Genomic DNA, 19500 nt, shown 5'->3' with positions numbered 1-19500 from the left:
CCCCCTGTGCATCTCCCCTCATAGAATAGCCCCCCTGTACATCCCCCCTAATAGAATAGCCTTCCTGTGCATCCCCCCTCATAGAATAGCCCCCCTGTGCATCCACCCCTCATAGAATAGCCCCCCTGTGCATCCCCCTCATAGAATAGCCCCCCTGTGCATCCCTCCATATAGAATAGCCCCCCCTGTGCATCCCCCCTTATAGAATAGCCCCACTGTGCATCTCCCCTCATAGAATAGCACCCCTGTGCATCCCCCCATATAGAATAGCCCCCCCTGTGCATCCTTCCTTATAGAATAGCCCCCCCCTGTGCATCCCCCTTATAGAATAGCCCCCCTGTACATCCCCCCTAATAGAATAGCCCCCCTGTGCATCCCCCCTCATAGAACAGCCCCCCTGTACATCCCCCCTAATAGAATAGCCCCTGTGCATCCCCCCTAATAGAAGAGCCCCCCTGTGCATCCCCCCTCATAGAATAGCCCCCCTGTGCATCCCCCCTCATAGAATAGCCCCCCTGTGCATCCCTCCATATAGAATAGCCCCCCCTGTGCATCCCCCCTTATAGAATAGCCCCACTGTGCATCTCCCCTCATAGAATAGCACCCCTGTGCATCCCCCCATATAGAATAGCCCCCCCTGTGCATCCTTCCTTATAGAATAGCCCCCCCCTGTGCATCCCCCTTATAGAATAGCCCCCCTGTACATCCCCCCTAATAGAATAGCCCCCCTGTGCATCCCCCCTCATAGAACAGCCCCCCTGTACATCCCCCCTAATAGAATAGCCCCTGTGCATCCCCCCTAATAGAAGAGCCCCCCTGTGCATCCCCCCTCATAGAATAGCCCCCCTGTGCATCCCCCCTCATAGAATAGCCCCCCTGTGCATCCACCCCTCATAGAATAGACCCCCTGTGCATCCCCCCTCATAGAATAGCCCCCCTGTGCATCCCCCCATATAGAATAGCCCCCCTGTGCATCTACCTTATAGAATAGCCCCCCCTGTGCATCCCCCCTCATAGAATAGCACCCCTGTGCATCCCCCCATATAGAATAGCCCCCCCTGTGCATCCCCCCTTATAGAATAGCCCCCCCTGTGCATCCCCCTTATAGAATAGCCCCTCCTGTGCATCCCCCCTTATAGAATAGCCCCCCCTGTGCATCCCCCCCTCATAGAATAGCCCCCCTGTGCATCCCCCCTCATAGAATAGCCCCCCCTGTGCATTCTCCTTTATAGAATAGCCCCCCCCCCCCCCCCCCCGTGTGGCCAGATGTGAAGGGGTTTAAAAAAAAAAAAAAGAAGAAAAACATCTCACTTCTCCTTGGGCCAGATCTTCAGCCTGCAGCAGCTTCTCCCTGCTGCTGCAGCGCGGCGGCTCCTCTCTCCACTCTCAGGTCCTCAGCGGCGCATCAGGGAAGTGACGTCACAGCTGGGGACCTGATGTAGGTGCCTGCAGACGTGCCTGCGCGCTGCACGTCTGCGGCTCCTGGGGGGATCACTGAGGCCCGGAAGAGACCGAGCCACCGCGCTATTCTTTCAGTCTCAATTATAGCAGAGGGTCGGCCACGGGTTGCGGCCCACTGATTGGTGGGGAACACCGGCCCCGGGGGGCACGTGCCCCCTTGCCCCCCGACCCAGCCCGCCCCTGTTCCCATGTCATAATTAAAAAATTTGGGCGTTTACTCATGCGGCGATACAAAATATGTTTATTTTTTATTTATTTATTTTTATTTATTAAATGGGTAAAGGGGGGTAATTCAAACTATTATTAGGGGAGGGGATTTTTTATTAATATATATATTTTTTTACATACACATTAATAAGAAGTCCCCTGGGGACTTCTTATATAACTACACTGATCTCTCACAGATCAAATACTCTTTAAAGGGGGATTCCAGTGAAAATATTTTTTTATTCAACTCAACTGGTTTCAGAAAGTTATATAGATTTGTAGTTTACTTCTATTTAAAACTCTCAAGTCTTCCAATACTTTCAGCTGCTGTATGTCCTGCAGGAAATGGTGTTTTCTTTTCAGTCTGACACAGTGCCCTCTGCTGCCACCTCTGTCCATGTCAGTAACTGTCCAGAGCAGGAGTTTTCTATGGGAACTTGACAGAGATGTCAGCAGAGAGCACTAATTCCTGCAGGACATACAGCAACTGATAAGTTTAGGAAGACTTGAAAATTTTAAATAGAAGTAAATTACAAATCTATAAAACTTTCTGAAACCAGTTGATTTGAAAGAAAAAGATTTTCTCTGGATAACCCCTTTAAGGAATACAGTGAGTGATCATATCATTGAGTGACCACAAGACTCCATACAATAGAAAGAGAAAGCAATTTAATCAATAGCCAAGAATCTTAAGATACAGTCAAGAATCTTTTCCCTCAAAGGTATATCAATCGTCTCAGCTCTTCCTGCTCTATAACACGATGTTGATTGATTAGATAGCACTTTCATGGTGACAGGTTCCCTTTAAGTAGACGTGGTCAATCCCTCATTGAAATCTCCAACACAATACACACAATCAACGCATTGATTCTATGACATTTCATCCTGAATATCGGGCAGTAGGTTGGCACTTACTGTATATTTATATGTGCTGTTAAAGGGGTTCTCCAGCGATTTTTTTTTTACTTTTAAATCAACTGGTGTCAAGAAGTTATATAGATTTGTAAATTACTTCTCTTTAAAAATCTTCAATCTTCCAGTACTGCTGCCACACACAGGCTCTAACCGGAGTAGAAAAAGAAGTGGGAGGCCGCGTTGCACAACTAAGCAAGAAGATAAGCACATTAGAGTCTCTAGTTTGAGAAACAGACGCCTCACAGGTCCCCAACTGGCATCTTCATTAAATAGTACCCGCAAAACACCAGTGTCAACATCTACAGTGAAGAGGCGGCTGCGGGATTTTGGTCTTCAGGGCAGAGTGGCAAAGAAAAAGCCATATCTGAGACTGGACAATAAAAGAAAAAGATTAAGATGGGCAAAAGAACACAGACATTGGACAGAGGAAGACTCGAAAAAAGTGTTGTGGACGGATGAATCCAAGTTTGAGGTGTTTGGATCACAAAGAAGAACGTTTGTGAGACGCAGAACAAATGAAAAGATGCTGGAAGAATGCCTGACGCCATCTGATAAGCATGGTGGAGGTAATGTGATGGTCTGGGGTTGCTTTGGTGCTGGTAAGGTGGGAGGTTTGTACAGGGTAGGTCTGGGTTCACACTACGTATATTTCAGTTAGTATTGTGGGCCTCATATTGCAACCAAAACCAGGAGTGGATTGAAAACACAGAAAGGATCTGTTCACACAATGTTGAAATTGAGTGGATGGCCGCCATATAACAGTAAATAACGGCCATTATTTCAATACAACAGCCGTTGTTTTAAAATAACAGCAAATATTTGCCATTAAATGACGGCCATCCACTCAATTTCAACATTGTGTGAACAGAGCCTTTCTGTGTTTTCAATCCACTCCTGGTTTTGGTTGCAATACTGACTGAAATATACATATACTGACTGAAATATACGTAGTGTTAACCCAGCCTAAAAGGGATTCTGAATAGGGAAGGCTATCACTCAATTTTGCAACGCCATGCCATACCCAGTGGACAGCACTTGTTTTAAGCCAATTTCATCCTACAACAGGACAATGACCCTAAACACACTTCCAAATTGTGCAAGAACTATTTACAGCAGAAGCAGCAGCTGGTATTCTATCGGTAATGGAGTGGCCAGCGCAGTCACCAGATCTGAACCCCATTGAGCTGTTGTGGGAGCAGCTTGACCGTATGGTACGCCAGAAGTGCCCATCCAACCAATCCAACTTGTGGGAGCTGCTTCTAGAAGCGTGGGGTGCAATTTCTCCAGCTTACCTCAACAGATTAATAGCTAGAATGCCAAAGGTGTGCAATGCTGGAATTGCTGCAAAAGGTGGATTCTTTGACGAAAGCAAAGTTTGATGTAAAAACAATGTTATTTCAAATACAAATCATTATTTCTAACCTTGTTAATGTCTTGACTCTATTTTCTATTCATTTCACGTATGGTGGTGAAGAAGTGTGACTTTTCATGAAAAACACAAAATTGTTTGGGTGACCCCAAACTTTTGAACAGTAGTGTGATAAGTACAGGAAGACTGTAGATTTTTAAATAGAGTTAAATTACAAATTTATATAGCTTTCTAAAACCATTTATTTTGAAATAAAACAATTTTCACTGGAGTACCCCTTTAAGGCCAGGGCTCCACAATAAGGGTACTTTACGGGGAATGATGATCGGCCGAATCCGCCCTATCTGGATGATTATCGCTCCATATAATAAACACAATGATCAGCCGATGACAACAAACATCAGCTGATCGTTTATATAGGTTTGGACCTAAAATTGTTGGGCACCGACCGTGCATCGCTACGTGTAATAGCGATGCGTGGCCGTCAGCTGATGATTTGCAAAGTGCATACATTACCTATCCATGGCCCAGGGCTCCTCCTGCGCTCTACTTCTCCCCTGGTCCTGCGCGCTGCAGCTTCAGAGTAGCCCGTCTTAGCTGACAGGCCGCTCAGCCAATCACTGGCAGGGATTACCAGTGATTGGCTGAGCGGCCTGTTAGCTAAAACAGGCCGCTCTGAAGCTGTAGCGCGCAGGACCCGGGAAGAAGCAAAGCGCAAGAGGAGCCCTGGGCCATGGATAGGTAATGTATGCAGTTTAAGCAAGGGCTGCAAGAACATCGGTATTGATGTCCATGCAGCCCTTGTTAAACGATTATTGGGCTGTGTAATAGGCCCAGTAAACGAGCGCCAATCTAGCAGAGCGGCGCTCGTTTACTGTTATTATCGGGCCCCCATTGGGCCATGTAATAGTACCCTAACACTAGTCACCTATAAATCACAGTTAAAATCCACCACACCAAAAAAAAAAAAAAAAAAGTAACAAAAATGGTTGGAATTCTGAATTATATTTTACTCTTATCTGAGAATATAGTATAACATAAAGTATATACAGGCAGAACTGCAGGCTGAGATGACTTCACTTGTGACACTGATGAAATTCAATCTATGTCTAAGCCGCAGACGCTCTCATGTAAACACATTATGGAGACAATTGGCCTTTCAACCCCATTCAGTTCGAAGAGATGAAGGAGCAGATGAGGTCTAAGAATAGGGATATAACCCTGTGAAGACGATACAGATCAAAGCTGCCGTATCCATCCTTCCTATTTGATTGCATTAAGCATATGAAATTCTATATATTATAGTAAATCAGTAGATTACAGTGTAAGGGGTTAAAAAAAACTGCAAAATAAAGTGTTTCCTTTTGGTGAAGGGAAAGATATATGGAGGATAATTCTATTCTCTCTTGTAACAATCACAGCTAGACAAACCACAGAGAGGACAGGGCTTAGCATGTAGTCTGTCCTAGAAAGAATGGGAAAAAGAGAGATTGTCTACCTGCAAACTGTGTCTGTTCTTCAGATAATTTTTACTGTTTCTAAAAGGTAAATCAAGGCTTCCCTCTCCTCTCAGCAGCAGCAACTCACTGCCTAGTCTAACCACATCCAGGATGTGCTACTTCTGTTTCTTTACTTTCATTGCAACAGTAACCAAACAGCAGTGAGAGCAGTAAAATCACTGTATCACCACTCCGAAGGGTTAATCTAGCAAAGCCAAATACGTTTTTAAAAACAATGTTTCAAAGGGATACTCCAGCATTTTTTTTTCTTTTAAATCAACTTGGGCAGAAAGTTCCAGAGATTTGTAATTTACTTCTATTTAAAAATGTCAAGTCTTCTGGTACTTATGATCTACTGTATGCCCTGCAGGAAATGGTGGTTTGATTTCCAGTCTGACACAGTGCTCTCTGCTGCAACCTCTGTTCATGTCAGGAACTGTCCAGTGCAGTAGCAAATCCCTTATAGAAAATCTCTCCTACTATGGACAGTTCCTGACATGGACAGAGGTGGCAGCAGAGAGCACTGTGTCAGACTGGAAAAAATACACCAGTTCCTGCAGGACATGCTGCAGCTGATAAGTACTGGAACACTGGATATTTTAAATAGAAGTAAATGAGAAATCTCTGGCACTTTCTGGCACCAGTTGAGTTGAAAGGAAACATTTTCCCCTTTAAACAACGGGTACACTTTAACTAAGTTTCGGGAAAGGTAAGGGTGCTGTCATCTATATATCCCTTGCAGTAAATTGAATCTTAATACCGCACACAATCTAAATCCACAATCATGTTTGTAATCCCAGACAAGCCCTTAAACACAGTTATTATGAGCGGCAAACACTTCTCTATAATGGCAGACGCTTCATGCATTGCTGAGTGTACAGAACTGTGTGATTTCCTATAGCTGAGCTGTATAGACTGTTATTATAGGGCTGTGTAGGGAATATAGACATCGGTAATAATCTCATTATACTTCCTCTAAATGACCCGGGCTGATAATTGGTAACACTGCATTACTGACATGTATCTGTTCCTCCATGAGACGCTTATAATTTTCCATCTAATAAAAGTAATTAATAGAAGTATGTATACACAGCACTGAGGTATAAAAGGGGAACAGGTCGCTGTAAGCTCCAGTGTAGACGTCCAATATTTTATTGACCTCAGCTCCAGAGGGCGGCAGAAGTCTAATCCGCTGTATCTTATTAATTGAAAGGATACTCTCATTAGGCTTAAGTGATTAGCTATTACTATGATATGCAGGGCCGTTTTAATACATTGGTGGGCCCAGTGCACAGCCCTCAAGAGTGGGCCCCCCCCTTCCCTTTCGGCACATTGTATAATGTACTGAATTTGCCCCCACACTGTATCAAGAGCCCCAATACATACAGTAGTTACCTTATAACACTATTTCCACCATACAGTGATTACATATTACATAAAAACTGCACTAAACAAAACAGAAAGATATCACCAATGATACCATTACATAATACCGCCACATCATGACCGCTAACACTACAACCCTATAACAGAGTGCAGTTACATCCAGTGACTCACCGGGGGCGTCTTCTCCGATCAGAGTCTGTCACCTTTTCTTTTTCTCTCCATCCAGCCTGGGCCACCTTGAAGTCTTCTCCTGGCTGTGAATCTTCTCTCCAGAATATGCCAGACAAATATTTTAGGCTCCAACACATACAGTAGTTAGGTCCCTTGTACCCCTATACAGTAGTTACACCCCTCTGTACTCCTACATAGTTACACCCCTCTGTGCCTCCATAGTTTTAAGGTGTCCCTGTAGTATATAGCCCCTCATGTGCTCCTCCAGTTATATACAGCCCTCCTGTGCGCTCCCCCATTAGTATATAGCCCCCCTGTGCACTCTGCCAGTAGTATATAGCCCCCCCTGTGCTCTCCCACAATAGTATATAGCCCCCCTGTGCTCTCCCACAATAGTATATAGCCCCCCTGTGCTCTCCCCCATAGTATATAGCCCCCCTGTGCTCTCCAATAGTATATAGACCCCTATGCTCTCCCACAATAGTATATAGCCCCCCTGTGCTCTCCCCCAATAGTATATAGCCCCCCTGTGCTCTCCATAATATATAGCCCCCCTGTGCTCTCCCCCATAGTATATAGCTCCCCTGTGCTCCCCAATAGTATATAGACCCCTGTGCTCCCCAATAGTATTTAGCTCCCTGTGCTCCCCAATAGTATATAGCTCCCCTGTGCTCCCCAATAGTATATAGCCCCCTGTGCTCCCCAATAGTATATAGCTCCCCTGTGCTCCCCCATAGTATATAGCCCCCTGTGCTCCCCCATAGTATATAGCCCCCTGTGCTCCCCCATAGTATATAGCTCCCCTGTGCTCCCCGGTAGTATATAGCTCCCCTGTGCTCCCCAGTAGTATATAGCCCCCTGTGCTCCCCAGTAGTATATAGCTCCCCTGTGCTCCCCAGTAGTATATAGCTCCCCTGTGCTCCCCCATAGTATATAGCTTCCCTGTGCTCCCCATAGTATATAGACCCCTGTGCTCCCCAGTAGTATATAGTCCCCTGTGCTCCCCCATAGTATATAGCTCCCCTGTGCTCCCCCATAGTATATAGCCCCCTGTGCTCCCCCATAGTATATAGCCCCCTGTGCTCCCCAGTAGTATATAGCCCCCTGTGCTCCCCAGTAGTATATAGCTCCCCTGTGCTCCCCAGTAGTATATAGCTCCCCTGTGCTCCCCCATAGTATATAGCTTCCCTGTGATCCCCATAGTATATAGACCCCTGTGCTCCCCAGTAGTATATAGCTCCCCTGTGCTCCCCCATAGTATATAGCCCCCTGTGCTCCCCCATAGTATATAGCTCCCCTGTGCTCCCCGGTAGTATATAGCTCCCCTGTGCTCCCCAGTAGTATATAGCCCCCTGTGCTCCCCAGTAGTATATAGCTCCCCTGTGCTCCCCAGTAGTATATAGCTCCCCTGTGCTCCCCCATAGTATATAGCTTCCCTGTGCTCCCCATAGTATATAGACCTCTGTGCTCCCCAGTAGTATATAGTCCCCTGTGCTCCCCCATAGTATATAGCTCCCCTGTGCTCCCCCATAGTATATAGCCCCCTGTGCTCCCCCATAGTATATAGCCCCCTGTGCTCCCCAGTAGTATATAGCCCCCTGTGCTCCCCAGTAGTATATAGCTCCCCTGTGCTCCCCAGTAGTATATAGCTCCCCTGTGCTCCCCCATAGTATATAGCTTCCCTGTGATCCCCATAGTATATAGACCCCTGTGCTCCCCAGTAGTATATAGTCCCCTGTGCTCCCCCATAGTATATAGCTCCCCTGTGCTCCCCCATAGTATATAGCTCCCCTGTGCTCCCCATAGTATATAGACCCCTGTGCTCCCCATAGTATATAGACCCCTGTGCTCCCCATAGTATATAGACCCCTGTGCTCCCCAGTAGTATATAGTCCCCTGTGCTCCCCCATAGTATATAGCCCCCTGTGCTCCCCCATAGTATATAGCCCCCTGTGCTCCCCCATAGTATATAACTCCCCTGTGCTCCCCCATAGTATATAGCTCCCTGTGCTCCCCCATAGTATATAGCTCCTCTGTGCTCCCCCATAGTATATAGCCCCCTGTGCTCCCCAATAGTATATAGCCCCCTGTGCTCCCCCATAGTATATAGCCCCCCTGTGCTCCCCCATAGTATATAGCTCCTTTATGCTCCCCCATAGTATATAGCTCCCCTGTGCTCCCCAGTAGTATATAGCCCCCTGTGCTCCTCCATAGTTTAGAGCTCCCCTGTGCTCCCCAGTAGTATATAGCCCCCTGTGCTCCCCCATAGTATATAGCCCCCTGTGCTCCCCCATAGTATATAGCCCCCTGTCCTCCCCCATAGTATATAGCTTCCCTGTGCTCCCCAATAGTATATAGCCGTCCCCCCCAAAGTATATAGCTCCCCTGTGCTCCCCCATAGTATATAGCCCCCTGTGCTCCCCCATAGTATATAGCCCCCTGTGCTCCCCCATAGTATATAGCCCCCTGTGCTCACCCATAGTATATAGAACCCTGTGCTCCCCCATAGTATATAGCTCCCCTGTGCTCCCCAGTAGTATATAGCCCCCTGTGCCCCCCCATAGCATATAGCCCCCTGTGCTCCCCAATAGTATATAGCTCCCCCTCCCATTTAACATTGAAAAAAACAAACACTTTTACTCACCAAGGTCCACGCGTTCCTCTTCTCTTCCCTCTTGTGGCCGCACTTCCTGCAGTCACAAGAGGCTGCACTCCCCTCACCCTCGCACCGACGCTCCAGTGACGTCGGGCGCTAGAGGGAGAGTGCGGCCTCTTGTGACCGCAGGAAGTGCGGCCACAAGAGTGACTGACAGGGAGGGAGCCAATGGCTCTCTCTCTGTCAGTGTCGCTGCTGCTGCAGCGCTGACGCGCCGCAGCAGCAGCGGGCGGGGGCAGCGGTGAACGGCGGGGCCCTGCAGGGGGCGCAATTGAGGGGTAAGTAGATTACCCATCCATGGCGCTCCCCCCTGACAGGCTGGTGGCCGGAGCCCTGTGCGACCGCATTGGTCGCACATAGCAACGGCCGGCCTGCTCGGGGGGGCCCCTTTAACCAGTGGGCCCGGTGCACGTGCACCATGTGCCCTCTGGTTAAAGCGGCCCTGATGATATGGCATCACTTGCTGGTTGGTGGGGGTGCGACTTCACAACTGCTCCTGTCCCTATCACTGAGTCCATGTGCTCCTGTTCCTATCACTGCACCCATGTGCTCCTGTCCTTATCACTGCTCTTATGTGCTCCTGTTCCTGTCAATGTTGCCATATGCTCCTGTCCCTATCACTGCTCCCATGTGCTCCTGTTCCTATCACTGCTCAACTGTGCTCCTGTTCCTATCACTGCTCCCATGTGCTCCTGTTCCTATCACTGCTCCCATGTGCTCCTGTTCCTATCACTGCTCAACTGTGCTCCTGTTCCTATCACTGCTCCCATGTGCTCCTGTTCCTATCACTGCTCCCATGTGCTGCTGTTCCTATCACTGCTCCCATGTGCTCCTGTCCCTATCACTGCTCCCATGTGCTCCTGTTCCTATCACTGCTCCCATGTGCTCCTGTTCCTATCACTGCTCCCATGTGCTGCTGTCCCTATCACTGCTCCTGTTTCTCTATTTTTTATGAGTTGTGGGTTTTTATGGCAGGAAACTGTTGTTTCCCTCTCCCTGTTGTGTCCCTCTCCCTGTTGTGTCCCTCTCCCTGTTGTGTCCCTCTCCCTGTTGTGTCCCTCTCCCTGTTGTGTCCCTCTCCCTGTTGTGTCCCTCTCCCTGTTGTGTCCCTCTCCCTGTTGTGTCCCTCTCCCTGTTGTGTCCCTCTCCTTGCACAGTCTGTCCTGGCTGACTCCTACATTTACATTTTATGCCTCCACAATATTCCCATAAGGATGCAGCTATTTTGGTCCTTGAGGTGTCAGAGATTTTTTAATCTCGTTTTACTACAGCAATTTTTTAAAGTTTTCTTTTCAATTTTTTTCCAATCTTGTTTTCCGATTCATAAGATTCTCATTTTCCCAACAACATAGAAGTCGTATGAGGACTTCATTTTTCCTAGACAAGTTGTACTTTCTATTACTACCTTTCCTTTAACCTCATAGAATATAGTGATAGCGTGGGTACAGTGTCAGTTATAGCAGGCTTATATAGTTCTGCTCTCCGGAGCTGCTCTTCCTCTCTCTCTGTGTCGGATGATAACTTCTGAGATGAAAGGCTGGCGGGAGCTAAAGGATGATGGGAATTCTAGTTTTTCAACAACTGAGGGGCAAAACCATATGTCCAATAGCTGTATGATGTTGCTGTGATAACATTGGACAACCATTGAACATCGCCCACAACATGCACCTACCTCTTTATTGAAAAATATCATTTGAGACGGTCAGAGGGAGGGAGTGCAGCTCTGAAGAGGAGTAGAGTTAGAACCTTTTCTGCTCTCTGGACAACCAAAGTTATCCAGGCTTAGGAAAACATGGCCGCTTTCTTCCAGATCCAGCGCACCAGCGTACACTCGTATAGATGGCATGGGGTAGAAGGGTTACTGATGCCCTGGGTTTTCGGAAATGTAATTAACGGCACAGTAAGTGAAAGGTAACTTGAATTGCTAAAGTGTACCAGTCACGGTGGGCACTTCTAAATTAGCAACAAGATCCTCTGTTAATCCGGAAGTTCAGATCTTTCCGCCAATCTGGAAGCGCCCATCATGGCAGGTACGTAAAACCTGCAGACTACTTTTAGAAGGTAGCACAGAGCACAGCATGTGCAGCTAAGTGTCACCCCATCGTTTCATCACCAGGGATTTTAGTCCTGACCAGGATGTCAGATGTCAGACAGCTACCTGGTCGGTCACAGAGGGGTATTATGGGATGGAAGCCGCCACCTGGCAGGAAGGGGACCAGGTTTTACTTTATTCTCCGGCTCAGTACAGTGTAAATTTTATGGTTATGTTTCATGTTTTACGACTTTTACTCAACAAAAATAATTAGAAAAATGATATGTTTTCGAGGGCTACGACAATATTTTTCCATTGTTTTCTCTTTATGAGCTCTTGTATTTTTATGGGAAGAGATGCAGTTTTTATTGTTATCATCTTGACAAGTCGGAATGAACAAAAAACAACAGTTCTGGTATAGTTTTTTTTTAGTTTCTTTACTGTTAAAGGCCGTATTACACGTAGAGATTATCGTTTAAAGATTCCCTATAACAATCGATCGCTAGTAAAAAGTACGGATTTTGTAGCGGCCAAATCTGAGGTTATTACATTCACAGATTACTGTTATAAACAATCGTTTTTAGGTTGTTATATGGTCGCTAATCATTCCGCAGGACGACCTAAACAACATGTTTTATCAGCGAACGACTTATTACACAAGCAGATTTGTGAACAATTGGTAAACTACCAACAATATTTTTCGTTGGTCGTTTGATCATTTTGTGTTATTACATGGACAGACAGTCGCTCATTTTCGATAGTTGTAGTGGATTTTTAAATGGAAATTGCTCAGTGTAATAAGGCCTTAAAGGGAACCTGTCACCAGGACAATGCTATATAATCTATCCCCATCATGTTATAGAGCAGGAAGAACTATATCTTTGTGGGAAAAGATTCACTATAACTTGCAACATGTTGATTGAAATTCCTGCTCATTCTGTGATAAGGAGTCCAGTGGGCGGGGTCATGCAATGGACTGGACTCTTTAGCTTGAAAACATCAGAGATTTTAATCAATAAATTACAAGTTATACAAAATCTTTTCCTATAAAGATATATATCAATTTGCTCAGCTCCTTCTCTATAACACGATGGCGATAGCTTACACAGCATTTACATGGCGACAGGTTTCCTTTAAGTATCTTATGTTAAACCACATGCTGGTTCTATAGTTTTCATTGTTACTGGAGCAGCAACACAAATTATTTGACTTTTTTTTTTTTTATATTCTGTGAATTTGCTTTGTGTCTTTTTTTTTTTTTTTTTTTTTATACTTTTAGCCCAAATAGGAGACATAACCTACACTGCAAGGCTTTTATTATTATTATTATTTAGAGATGAGCGAAATCTCGACTCTTTTACATCTGTCGGGCCCTATCTGTTCTATGGAGAGGGGAGGGGGGGAGGAAGAAGATTAGTCACCAGCAGAGAGCAGAGAAAAAAGGATTACACAGCAAGACCTGTGTGAAAGCCGGTATTCAGAGGTCATAGAGGTCAGTGCTGACTTCAGAGGAGATAGCCCGGTGATGTAGCTGTAAATTAACTCTTTGTTGTCCTGTTTATTAAGTTTCCTAAAATCACCTGTACTATTGATTTCTGCAAAAAATAAAAATAACATTACACTTTCATTGACTGTCTGCGCCGGACCTGACGCTTCACTGCACTTTATTTCAATTTTACATTTACAATAAATAAGTTTAACACTATAAATTGCTGAGGTAGAAAATAGAAGTTTCCTCGTACAGTCTTATGTTCCACAGTTCACACTTGCTGCAATCTGCATATAAAGCAGCTCCAGACAGTATTCTATATTCAGCGAATCCCTGTATATAATGGGGGAGATTTATTAAACATGGTGTAAAGTGAAACTGGCTCAGTTGCCCCTAGCAACCAATCAGATTCCACCTTTTATTTTCCAAAGAGCCTGTGAGGAATGAAAGGTGGAATCTGATTGGTTGCTAGGGGCAACTGAGCCAGTTTCACTTTACACCATGTTTAATAAATCTTCCCCAAAGTTACCAAAGTTCTGTGTATTGTGTAAAATGACAAACTGGGCTCTGCTGCATTTGTACAGACCCCCCACTCAATGCAGCGATAAATAGCCAGGAATAACAGATAAGTAGATTTACCAGTTTAGAACAGTCAATGGTTGGATCGATTTACCCTGTTATCCTGTAAAGTGGATTTAGGGAATTCTGACTTACAGGGACTTTCTAGAAACATCAGCACTGGTGTCCATTTGTCGCGCCTGGCATTCAGAAAAATGAGGACACTTTAGAACCAGCACATATACAAGGGAGGTGGTGTTTTTTTTTTTTTTTTTTTTTTGGGGGGGGGGAGGGGGGGGGGAGAAGATGAAAAATTATTATTTTTCTAATCACGGACAACCCCTTTAAGGGTAGAGTCGCATGCAAAGTACTCTCTGCTGCCACCTCTGTCTATGTCAGGAACTGTCCAGATCAGTAGCAAATCCCCATAGAAAACTTCTCCTGCTCTGGACAGTTCCTGTATGGGATAGAGGTGGCAGCAGAGAGCGCTGTGTCAGACTGAAAAGATAACAACATTTCTTGCAGGACATACAGCAGCTGATAAGTATGGGAAGACTTGAGATTTTTAAAGCAAATGTACCATCAGTACATGAATAAAACAGCGCCAGTGAAAGTCTTTTTTTTTTTTAACCGCCGCTCGGTTCTCGCACATGGTGCCGGTCTATTACTGCGCACCAGTCCAGGCTGGCCCACCCCCCAGTGGGAGGAATCAATCTCCCCCCCACCGGTGCCGTTCTATTTATGTGCAAAACTTGAAGCAAATGAACTGATGGTACATTCACTTTAAATAGAAGTAAATTACAAATCTATAAAACTTTCTGATACCAGTTGATTTGAAAGAAAAAGATTTTTGCTGAACAACCCCTTTAAGGCTCGGCAGCTCACAGCGGAATGCCAGAATGCAGAGCTATAGGACATAGCAGTACTGGGTATCATAGCGGATTCTGCTGCAAAACTCGCAGCGTGGGGTCAGCTGTCTTAGGGTCCTATTCCACTGGACGATTATCGTTCAGATTATCGTTAAATCGTTTGAATCTAAACTATAATCGTTCGGTTGAAATGCAGTTACCGATTAACGACCAAATTAGAAATCGTTGATCGCTTTATAAGACCTGGACCTATTTTTATCATTGCTCGTTCGCAAATCGTTCGCATTGAATAAGACGTCGTTCGGTTGTTCGCAGTAGATACGAACGCAATAGCGAAGAAATAGCGAAGAAAAAACAATTGCAAATACGATCATAAGTAACAATTATCGTTCCATGGAAATGAGTGAACGTTTTCTGGTCTTTCGCAATAGCGGTCATTTGAGATTGTTAATCGTTAATGATTATGCGAACGATAATCGTCTGATGGAATAGGGCCCTTATGGTTGGTGTGAATATAACCTAACAGAGGAAAGCCAGACTTACAGACCATGATCTCTCCCTCCAGAGAACTCACCTATCTATACTACTATACTATTACCTAAATGCTTCAGGTTTCCTGTAGTGACACCAGAGGAGAATTACATATTGGCAGGTTACAGCCGGACACCTCACCATCGTCTTATATTATGGGGCAATCGACAATAAAGTGAATCATTTAAAAACAGACAAAGCCTTTAACCCCCTCTGTAACATCTGAAGCCCATGTACATGAAGAAGTGGGGGAGAGCGGAGCGGGCACAACGCCTGTACTGCAGCTACTGCCTGTTACCTCCAGCTGTCACCTGTCACCAGCAGCTGGGATCAGGGATAACTCTGATACTAGCTGTTTAACTCCTTACATGCCACTGTCAATAGCACAGCATCCAGGGGGGTAGGCAAGTCATCTCCTATCTATCTATCTCCTATCTATCTATCTATCTATCTATCTATCTATCTATCTATCTATCTATCTATCTCTTATCTATCTCCTATCTATCTATCTCCTATCTATCTATCTATCTATCTATCTATCTATCTATCTATCTATATCCTATCTATCTATCTATCTATCTCCTATCTATCTATCTATCTATCTATCTATCTATCTATCTATCTATCTATCTCTTATCTATCTCCTATCTATCTATCTCCTATCTATCTATCTATCTATCTATCTATCTATCTATATCCTATCTATCTATCTATCTATATCCTATCTATCTATCTATCTATATCCTATCTATCTATCTATCTATATCCTATCTATCTATCTATCTATCTATCTATATCCTATCTATCTATCTATCTATATCCTATCTATCTATCTATCTATCTATCTATCTATCTATCTATCTATCTCCTATCTAACTATCTATCTGTGTCTTGTTTTGGAATGCTGCAGTAAATCACTTACTTTTTTCACCGTTTAACCCCGTGAGTGCCGTGGATTATCTATTTGCTATCTATCTATCTATCTATCTATCTATCTATCTATCTACACATATATCAATCCATCTATCCATCCATCCATCTATCTATATATTTTCTATCTTCTATCTATCTATCTATCTATCTACTCATATATCAATCCATCCATCCATCCATCCATCCATCCATCTATCTATATCTTTTCTATCTTCCTATCTATCTATCTATCTATCTATCTATCTATCTATCTATCTATCTATCTTCCTATCTATCTATCTATCTATCTATCTATCTATCTATCTATCTATCTTCCTATCTATCTATCTATCTTCCTATCTATCTCCTATCTATCTATCTATCTATCTATCTATCTATCTATCTATCTCCTATCTATCTATCTATCTATCTATCTATCTATCTATTTATCTATCTCCTATCTATCTATCTATCTATCTATCTATCTATCTATCTATCTATCTATCTATCTTATACATGTAGTAAGCAGTCCTCCTTCCCCTATAGATCCCCTGACCCTCCCATGTGTCACACTCCCAGCTCTCCCCTCCTGGTTCTTTCAGTAATGTTGGTGCTATTGTGCACTCACAAGTTTCCAGGTGTGTAATTGCACCTGCCCTGGAAAAGTCGCATCTATAATTCACAGCCCTGACTCCTCCCCTCCTCTCACCTGTAGAATGTCGCCCCAGCTTCAGCATCCTCAGCGATCTCATCAGCCTCAGGATCTGCACGATCCTCCCCACGTTCTCCAGGTCTGTACTCTCTCCAAACCAGGTCTCCACCACCAAAGTAATGTAAAAGGGCAGGATGGCAATGAGGTCAATGATGTTCACCACACTCCTCATGAAGCGACATTTGTCTCTTACACATAGAAACCTGAGCACTAGCTCCACTGTGAACCAGGAGACGCAGATGTACTCCAGCACATTCAGCAGGGGCTGCTCTATAGTGTTGACCTCAGAGGAGATGAGGACCATGTTAGCTATGGAGACCACCACAAAAGTCATAGAGACTGTGCCAAAAGTCTTAGCTGCTAGTGAAGAGCCAGGCTTCTCCAGCACATCCCAGAGCCTCTGCCTGACCTGTTCACAGGCCACCCCTGAGAAGTCATCTTCTACAGTCTCAATCTCCTCCTCATCCTTCTTGATGTCCAGGGACTCTGTCTTCAGCTTCTTCCTGAAGTACCTGTCCCTGCAGCAATGGTCAATGCTCAGCTCATCTATCCCCCAGTACTCGATCTCCTGGAGGAAGGAGACAGCACACAGCTGGTCCATGACGTGCAGACGCCCAGTCTTATAGTAATTCATGATGTACTCAAACATCTGGGAGCTGCGATCAAAGAAGAACTCATTGTCCATCAGGTTGGCATCATCACACAGGTCATAGACCTCCTCCCCTCCCGAGGTGGCCAGCTTGCCCAGGCGGGTCTGGGGGTGGCTGGAGAGGGTTTGCAGGGACAGGATGAATCTGCTGCCCCCCACATTGATGGTGACATGATCTCGGGGGGCTGCGGAATACTCACTGCAAAAGACGCTGGAGTCCAAGGAGAGAGCGGAATCCGAGTCTCCGCCGGCAGGGAAGGACATCTGCTGCTTTAAGTTACTGCTGCTGGACTGTGGGGGGATCCGGAGACCCCCCTCATCGTCAGAGGGGACATCGGAGCAGAATAAGTGGGGGAGCATCGGTCCTGGTCACTGCGCCTGCCGCCTATAGCAGAGGATGGCCGGGCTCTGCCTGCCTGCTGCCACTGCTGCTGCCTTCCCGACTACCAGTGCCAGTGCCTGTCCCCTATAGCAGACGATGCTGTACTCTACCTGCTGCCTCCCCGACTACCTGTGCCAGTGCCTGCCCCCTATAGCAGACGATGCTGTGCTCGGCCTGCTGCCTCCCCGACTACCTGTGCAGAGTGCCGTCCCCTATAGCAGACGTTCCCCGTTCTCTGCCTGCCTGATGCTTCTTCCCCGATTACCTGTGTCAGTACCTGCCCCCTATAGCAGACAAAGCTGTGCTCTGCCTGCTGCCTCTCCGACTACCTGCGCCAGCGCCTGCCCCCTATAGCATAAAATGCTATGCTCTGCCTGCTGCCTCCCCGACTACCTGTGCAGGGTGCCTGTCCCCTATAGTAGACGTTCCCCGTGCTCTGCCTGCTTGCTGCCTCCACTGCTGCCACTCTCCAACTACCTGTGCAAGTGTCTGGCGCCTATAGCCGAGGATTCCCGGGCTCTCCCTGTCTGCTGCCTCCCCGACTACCTGTGCAGGGTGCCTGCCCCCTATAGTAGACGATCCCCGTGCTCTGCCTTACTGCTGCCTCCCCGACTACCTGTGCAGGGTGCCTGCCCCCTATAATAGACGATCCCCGTGCTCTGCCTTACTGCTGCCTCCCCGACTACCTGTGCAGGGTGCCTGCCCCCTATAGTAGACGATCCCCGTGCTCTGCCTGCTGCCACTATCTGTGCAGAGTGCCTGCCGCCCGCCTGCCGCTCATCCCTGATAATCGTCTCTATTGTTTTCCGGACCGCTCCCTCCCATTGCTATTGAAAGTTCTCTAGAACCAAGTGGAGCAAAAACTTTGAGCAAGACCTGCACTCGGTACTCTCAGAATGGACACCACTGTATTCTGAGTTTATACAGGGTCTCTGTATTTCCAGCCTTCTGTCTATGGAAAAAGCTCTATTCTCTTGTGCAGTCAGGGATTCCTCTTCAGTACTCCCATCCTCAGAGTTTTAGCACTTTATGCACCTTCAAAGTGGACACAGTGTCTCTGCTCCATTCACCCTTAGAATAAACCAGGTTCCTTCTCTTTCAGCACCCTCAGAGAAGACAATGTATTAGAACCATTTCCATGCAAAGTACTTTTAGCACCATTAGCAGAGACTCCTTTTCAGCTGGATCAGAGGAGAGAGTCTTGTGTGTTCAGCACCCTCAGAGTGCACAAGGTTGCTGCATTCTCTTCACCCTCACACTGGAGAAGGTGCTTCTTCCTTCATTGCTGACCCGGTGTTGATGAGGTTTTTCCATTTCCAGGGAAAGTATCCTGACATTCAGCACCAGCAGCTGGGATGGATTTCCAGCACCCTCGGAGTGGACGAGGTCTCTGCTTCCATTGCCGGTACTGAAGTAGTCTGTGTGCCCGCAGCTCCTCAGCACCCTGGTAGTGGACAGCGCCGGATGGTAGTGGCAGCCTCGGCTCCTTCAGCACCATCAGCCTGGACAGCTCTCTCTGCTGCCGGCACCTCCACAGCTGACAGCACAGTGTGCACAGGACTGGGGGGAGTCTGTCCTCGTGCGGCTCAGGGGGTGGATGCTCGGACCAATGAGAAGCACCTTACACGGCTGTCAGTCTCTGTATAACGCATGCCGGCATTGCCTCCTGTACACACCTGGCGCAGCAATCATTATACCCAGC

General features: G+C 46.2%; 1 protein-coding gene across 1 annotated transcript in view; it reads right to left on the bottom strand.

Moving 5' to 3' along the window:
- The window catches only part of KCNV1 (potassium voltage-gated channel modifier subfamily V member 1), a 33213-nt gene extending 15437 nt beyond the window's left edge, over positions 1-17776 (bottom strand). Inside the window, exon 1 of the mRNA XM_069959853.1 lies at positions 16765-17776. Coding sequence (XP_069815954.1) covers positions 16765-17776 — 1012 coding nt within the window. The remainder of the gene's footprint in view (positions 1-16764) is intronic.
- Between the last annotated feature and the right edge of the window lie 1724 nt (positions 17777-19500).

The sequence above is a fragment of the Dendropsophus ebraccatus genome, chromosome 2 (assembly GCF_027789765.1).
Source record: "Dendropsophus ebraccatus isolate aDenEbr1 chromosome 2, aDenEbr1.pat, whole genome shotgun sequence".
In the NCBI taxonomy this organism is placed as follows: Eukaryota; Metazoa; Chordata; class Amphibia; order Anura; family Hylidae; genus Dendropsophus; species Dendropsophus ebraccatus.
Note: the sequence above shows the minus strand (reverse complement) of the source record. Positions and strands in the feature narration are given on the sequence as shown.